The 7,650-nt window shown below is 50.0% G+C and overlaps 1 protein-coding gene across 1 annotated transcript; it reads left to right on the top strand.

The window, feature by feature from the left end:
- The first annotated feature begins 757 nt into the window (after nucleotides 1–757).
- On the top strand, nucleotides 758–5,189 carry LOC128064030 (uncharacterized). Its single transcript, XM_052656849.1, is given in 5 exon segments — nucleotides 758–2,343; nucleotides 2,376–2,928; nucleotides 2,930–3,359; nucleotides 3,362–4,720; nucleotides 4,723–5,189. Coding segments are annotated over 5 exon segments (4,395 nt in total).
- Nucleotides 5,190–7,650: the final 2,461 nt, after the last annotated feature.

The raw sequence follows: 7,650 nt of genomic DNA, 5'->3' as shown, positions 1-7,650 counted from the left end.
CAAGAGGGCCCCCGTCTGAGCCATAGTTGAGCCAATCCAGATAGAGATGCAGGATTCAAAATTCGCGGGTGCGCGTACAGCTCAGCCAATCACCACATGCCAACCACACTATTGCTGAGACAAAGGACCGCCTGTATATAAGCAGCTATGATTCAGAGCTCGGGGCTCTCATCAAGACTCCACTGCGCTGGATGAGACTTGAGCCCTAGCTCGAGCTAGCAATAAACCCCTTTATGCTTTTGCATTGCTGTGGATGTCTTATTCTCTCAGTTTTGGAGACTCAGACACTGGGCATAACATTTGGGGGCTCGCCCGGGATGCCTTTTGACTGAGGAGAATAACACCTTCCTGGCAGAAGGGGTTCCTTAGCTCAAAGGGGACTAAATGTAGCCAGCGTAAGGCCGAGGCCTGGCATTGTGCTGGGAAGGCGGTTGGCTCTGAAAGGGGACTAAACGTACCCAGCGTAAGGCCGAAGCCCAGCATCGTGCTGGGAAGGTGGTTGGCTCTGTAAGGGGACTAAACATAGCCGGCGTAAGGCCAAGGCCCGGCATCGTGCTGGGAAGGCGGCTGGCTCTGTGGACGCCTTGTTGGTAAGATTACCTCAAGGGAAAGAGAGTTTCAGGGGGGCCCAAGAAGACCTAGTGCTGTGTTCTTGGCCGATGTGTATTTGTTATCTGTTTGTTGTGTCTGTGTGAGTGCCGGCATAGTCTCTGTTCTTTATGTGTTCATTTTGTCTCCTGTGTTCTTCTCTGTAATCATGGGGCAAGCGACTTCTACTCCTTTGTCCCTTATGACTGACCACTTTTCTGATTTTAAGTCTAGAGCACGGAATCTATCAGTGTTGGTGAAGAACAAACTAATGACTTTTTGTTCCATCGAGTGGCCTGCCTTTAATGTTGGCTGGCCACGAGACAGAACCTTCTGCCTACCAATTATTCGAGCAGTTAGAGAGAATATGTTCGCTCCTAGCCCTTCTGGACACCCAGACCAAACACCCTATATTTTGGTCTGGCAAGATTTGGTGGAAAATCCGCCGGCCTGGCTGAAACATTTTATTCCCCAGCCCTTTACTTCCCCTTCCCCCACTTCGTCCATCCCACAGGTACTTGTTGTGGAAACATCCAAAGAGGAAGAGCACAAACAGTGCAACGGCCGGGTGAAGCCAGTATTCCAGGAATCCTCACTCTATCCTAACCTAATTGACCTGGAAACTGATCTCTCCCCACCCCCCTATGCGCATCCACCTTTGCCCCCTCAGGTACCTCAGATTTCGTCTGGAGGAACACGAAAGGATACCGAACCCTCAGCCCCAACCCAGGAGGGGGACCCCGCCCAGGGAACTCGAGGAAGAACTAGGGGAGCCCTAAATGTGGCAGACGAGGACAGCCCGGAAGCTCCCACCTCCACATTCCGGGCACTTCCTGTTTGGGCAGGGCCAGCCCGCCCGGCCGGGGAGCAAACATACCAATACTGGCCCTTTTCTGCTAGTGATCTATGTAATTGGAAAACTCAAACTCCTTCGATCTCGGAAAAGCCTCAGGGCCTCATTGACCTTTTAGAATCCATTCTCTTCACCCATAACCCCACTTGGGATGATTGTCAGCAGCTGTTACAAGTACTCTTCACCACAGAGGAACGCGAACGGATATTGTCAGAAGCACGGAAAAATGTTCCAGGGGTGGATGGGAGACCTACCACGCAACCGAATCTGATTGATGAGGGATTCCCCTTGACGTGGCCCGGATGGGACTTTGAGCACGCTGATGGTAGGGAGCGTCTCTGAATGTATCGCCAGACTCTTATGGCTGGTCTCCGAGCAGCCGCCAGGAGACCAACGAATTTGGCTAAGGTAAATCTGGTTAGACAGGAGCCGAATGAGAGCCTGGCAGCCTTCCTTGAGAGATTAATGGAAGCTTTTAGGCAATATACCCCCATGGACCCACAGGCCGACGAATCACGCGTGGCAGTTATGCTAGCATTTGTGAATCAAGCAGCCCCAGATATCAGGAGGAAACTGCAGAAAATAGAGAGGTTAGGGGAACAATCCATACAAGACCTGGTGAGGGCAGCAGAGAGGGTTTTTAACCATAGGAAAACTCCAAAAGAAAGGGAAGAACGTGTTAGACGGGAAGAGAGAGAGTTCAGGGCCGAGGAAAACCGCAGAAATCAGAAAGAATTAGCCCAGATATTCTTTGCAGGGGTGAGACAGGGAGCTGATTCTCGAGGGACTAATGAAGTTAGGCTGAGAGACGAAGAAAAGCTAGTCGGACAGAGACTAAACAAAGACCAATGTGCACATTGCCAGGAGTGAGGACATTGGAGAAGAGAATGCCCTAAAAGAAAATTGGGGGGAAAGCCCACCAGGAGCAAGCACCTTCCCATGGGGCCCACGTCTTATATGCAGGAAACGATAGCGATTAGGGGGGTCAAGGCCCGGCCCCCCTCCCCGAGTCCTGGGTAACTATACATGTGGAGGGGAAACCAATCTGCTTCATGGTGGACATGGGAGCCCAATACTCAGTCCTTAACCGAAAAGATGGACCAATGTCCAAAAAGACCAGCTGGGTACAGGGGGCCACCAGAACTAAACGATATGGATGGACTACTAAGCGTCAGGTGGACTTGGGGGCCCAACCAGTGTCCCACTCATTTCTCGTGATACCAGAATGCCCAGCTCCCTTACTAGGAAGGGATTTATTATCTAAGGTCAATGTTCAGATTCATTTTGACCACGGAGGGATATCAGTTATGGATGGGACCGGATACCCTATACAAGTTCTGTCCTTGGCGCTGAGGGATGAATATAGACTATACCAGCCGGGGCCTCCCATGGCTATTGACCCTAATGTGCAACCTTGGGTCCAAAAATACCCTCTGGCCTGGGCAAAAACAGTGGGGGTAGGGCTAGCCAAGCAGAGACCCCCCCATCATTGTTGAACTGAAAGCAGATGCCACCCCTATACAGGTAAAACAGTACCCCCTGAGTCCGGAGGCCCAATGAGGAATCATGCCACATATCCAGCGGCTCTTGAAGGTAGGGATTCTCAAAAGGTATCAATCTTCGTGGAACACTCCCCTGTTACCAGTGAAAAAGCCTGGGGGAATGGACTTTAGACCGGTCCAGGATCTTTGTGAAGTCAACAAACGGGTGAATGACATTCATCCCTCTGTCCCTAACCTGTACACCCTCTTGAATGGCCTGCCACCAGACTATGTCTGGTATACAGTCCTAGACTTGAAGGATGCTTTTTTCAGTTTGCCGCTGGCCCATTCGAGCCAAGAGATCTTCGCTTTCGAATGGACCAAGGAGGGCAGCCAGACTACAGGACAACTAACCTGGACTCACCTCCCTCAAGGTTTCAGAACTCACCAACGCTATTTAATGAGGCTCTGGGTGAAGACCTTTGTGAGTACCGGGCTAACCACCCCAACGTTGTCTTGTTGCAGTATGTGGATGATCTTATATTAGCCGCTGCTACTGAGGAGGCATGCCTAGAGGTGACGGGCGACCTCCTCCAAACTTTGGGGACATTGGGCTACCAGGCTAGTGCAAAGAAGGCCCAAACTGCTAAACAGGAGGTCACCTACTTAGGATATAAGATAAAGCAGGGGTGGAGATGGCTGACACAGGCTATGAAAGAGACCATTTTGCAGATCCCTGAGCCAGCAACTCCTCGTCAAGTGAGAGAATTTCCTGGGACTGTTGGGTATTGCAGGCTATGGATTTTGGGGTTTGCGGAAAAGGCCTGGCCATTGTATGAAGGGAGTAGGGAGAGTAAAAACGGGACTTGGACTGAGCCAATGAGACAGGCATTTCAAGAACTTCGGCAGGCGTTGCTGAAAGCCCCGGCCCTTGCCCTCCCTAACCCATCTAAGCCCTTTCAACTGTTTATGGATGAAAAACAGGGAGTAGGAAAGGGAATCTTGATGCAGCAATGGGGGCCTTGGAGGCAACCTGTAGCCTACCTTTCTAAAAGACTGGACCCGGTGGCCACGGGGTGGCCACCCTGCCTGCGAATCATCGCAGCCACTGCTCTCCTGGTCCATGATGCCGACAAGTTAACATATGGACAACAGATCCTGGTCTACACTCCCCATGCCATTGAAGGGATTCTCAAACAGCCACCGGATAAATGGATCTCCAATGCCTGCTTAACCCATTACCAGGCCTTACTGCTGGATACCCCCCAGATACACTTTCAGACGCCCTGCTTCCTGAACCCGGCCACTCTCCTGCCCGTCCCGGAGAAAGACAGCCCCCTCCACGAATATGGTGAGATATTGGCTGATGTGACGGCCATACGAAAAGACCTAAAAGATGTGCCCTTAAAAGACAATGAACTGGTATGGTTTATAGACGGAAGTAGTTTTGTAAACGATGGACAAAGAAAGGCAGGGGCAACCATTGCGGATGACTCTGGAAGGGTCATCTGGGCTGAAGCTCTGCCCCCTGGGACACCCGCCCAAAAAGCGCAATTAATAGCCTTGACACAGGCACTAGAGACGGCAGAAGGAAAAAGGATCACCATTTATACCGATAGCTGGTATGCATTTGGAACAGTGCATATTCAGGGCCCAATTTATAGAGAGTGGGGGTTTACGACAGCAGAGGGAAAAGAAGTTAAAAACCTACTCGACATCCTCAGACTCCTAGCAGCAGTGCACCGGCCCCGAGCAATGTCCATAGTACATGTCCCAGGACACCAAAAAGGAGAAGATATCAAAGCTCGGGCAACGAGGCTGCCGATGTGGCGGCCCGGGAAGCAGCCCTTGGAGACTGCAAAACCCCCATATTGACTGTGGGATTGCCACCCCTGGGAAAGGGAACCCTGCCCCCGACCCCCGAGTATTCCTCTTCCGATCTAAGTTGGATTCAAGAGAATGCTAACTGTCCGGAGGGCAAAGACGGATGGTATCGAGACCAAAATGGCAAGTTGTTGCTTCCGGCTAACTTGGGTCGACACCTTTGCACGCACCTATATCAGACCATCCATCTGGGAGAAAAAAAGACTCTAGCACTCTTGCAGACAGCGCATCTGCAGTTTCCCCGACAAAAGGCAACTATACAAGACATAGTCCATGCCTGTAAGGCGTGCCAGATGATGAGACCAGGAAAAAGACAACATACGGGTATAAGGTACTGGGGAGAAAGGCCAAGACAACACTGGGAAATAGATTTGATAGAGTAAGGCCAGGCAAGTATGGGTACCGTTACCTGTTAGTTCTGGTTGATACTTTCTCTGGGTGGGTGGAAGCATATCCCACTAAGAGGGAAACAGCAACAATGGTAGCCAAAAAGCTCCTAGAAGAGATAGTGCCTAGGTTTGGGCTGCCGACAACCATCGGCTCCAATAATGGACCTGCTTTTCTGAATCAGATTGTTCAGGGACTGGCCTTAGCTCTGGGGACCAAATGGAAGCTACATTGCAAATACAATCCCCAGAGCTCAGGACAGGTTGAAAGAATGAATCGGACTCTAAAAGAAACTTTGGCAAAACTGGCAATAGAGACTGGCGGAGACTGGGTGACTCTCCTTCCCTTCGCTCTCTTCCGAGCGCATTATACCCCCTACAAGTTGAACCTAATCCCTTTTGAAATTGTTTATAGGAGGTCCCCTCCAATGTGGCCTATCCTTGAGGGAAGAATCCAGCCACCTCCTTTGTTGCGGCAATTCCAGGAAGCCCTAATGGCCTTAAGCAAGGTGCATGTGCACATCTGGACTTCAGTCAAAGAAATCCATGAAGGCCAAGAAAAGGGGACAATTCCTTCACACAACATTGGTCCGGGGGACTGGGCTTGGGTCAAACGGCATCAATTCAAGACATTAGAACCTAGATGGAAGGGCCCTTATGTTGTTCTTCTTACTACCCCTACTGCCCTGAAGGTCGACGGCATTGGACCTTGGGTGCACTGTAACCACATGTGCCATGCCACTACGGAAGAACAGGAAAAGGCCCAAAGAGAATGGAAGGTGACACCACACCCCTCCAACCCTTTAAGGATGAAGCTCATCCACTGACAGGACCCAGACGAATCACCCTGACCTTCCTGTTGGTGACCATCCTCCTTGACCTGGGAGCCACCAGTGGAAACCCACACCAGCCAGCCAAAATCACCTGGAAACTTCAAAATGGACTAATGCAAGAGGTGCTTAACTCAACCTCAGAAATACATCCCCCAAACACCTGGTGGCCAGATCTGTACTTTGACCTAAAAGAGGTAGTAGGCGTACCCTGGGCGAAAGGTCTACTCCAACATTATGGGTTCTGGGCATGTCCTGGCCACCAAAGGAGTAAACTGGAAGACTTGTGGAGGTCTACAGGACTACTTCTGTAAGTCCTGGAGTTATGTTACTTCTAATGATGGGAATTGGCGTTGGGAAGTAGGAAACCGAGACCTACTCAACTTCTCGTTCGCAAGGCCCTCAGCCCAAGCCCTCAGAGACCCATACTATAACTGTGACGATTATGACGATGCACAGGTTAAAATAAGGTTCAATCCAGAGGCTGCGAAAAAAGCGAGGTCTTAGGTTTCTGGTCTGTCCTTGGGAATACAAACAAGTATCAAATGGACCCACGGGTATTTTGGAGGAATAATAATTGTCAGCCAGATCATAGAGCCAACACAAGTGCATAGTATAGGTCCCAACCCGGTCGAAAAGACTGATTCACTAGAAATAGCTGAGACATATCTGACACCGAGTCTTGCTACACTAGATTCTACATCCTCCGGTTCCCTCGGTCCCCCGGTCCCTATCCCCAACATCGGGAAATCAGACCCATTATGGAAGATTGTTAAGGCAGCCTATACAACCCTAAACCAAACCAACCCAGAAGCAACTGAATCCTGTGGGCTCTACTACACTCTATACCCTCCTTATTATGAAGCAATAGGCTTAAATGCTTCTTACAGCCTGACCACTAGCATAGATCCACCTAAATGCCACTGCAGAGAATGAAAAGTGAGCCTCACAATGAGAGAAGTATGGGGAAAAGAACTTTGTGTAGATAAAGTCCCACCAGAGAAATCCCCTTTGTGTGCTCCGTCAGTCAAGCTCACAGAGATAGATGAAACAAAACGGATTATACCAGAAGCAGGGGGTTGGTGGGTCTGCTCTCATACCGGACTGACTCCATGCTTACATGTCTCAGTTTTTAATCAAAATAGGGAGTTTTGCATATTGATGGCTGTTGTGTCCCAAATCTTATACCACCCCGAAGAAGTTAGCTATTGGACTGAAAAAATAACAATCAGTTGGCATGGAACAGTTACGAGAGAGCCCATTACGGTCATCACATTAGCAACCATGTTCAACTTTGGGGTTGCTGGAGTGGGAACCGGAATAATGGCCTTGTCCCTCCAAGGCCAAGGGTTTACTTCATTGCGGGCAGCTATAGAAGAAGACATCACTCACCTAGAAGAGTCAATTAGTCACCTAGAAAAATCATTGACTTCCCTGTCCGAGGTAATCTTACAAAACTGGAGGGGGTTAAATCTGGTTTTCTTGCAGCAAGGAGGACTCTGCGCTACTCTGGGAGAAGAATGTTGTTTTTACACAGATCATACCAGGGTAATGAGAGAATCCATGGCCACAGTAAGGGAAGGATTACCCAACGGAAAAGAGAGCGAGAGGCCCAGCAGGGATGGTTT

This window comes from Budorcas taxicolor, chromosome 18, assembly GCF_023091745.1.
Source record: "Budorcas taxicolor isolate Tak-1 chromosome 18, Takin1.1, whole genome shotgun sequence".
In the NCBI taxonomy this organism is placed as follows: domain Eukaryota; kingdom Metazoa; phylum Chordata; class Mammalia; order Artiodactyla; family Bovidae; genus Budorcas; species Budorcas taxicolor.
This window is presented reverse-complemented; position numbering and strand designations above follow the sequence as displayed.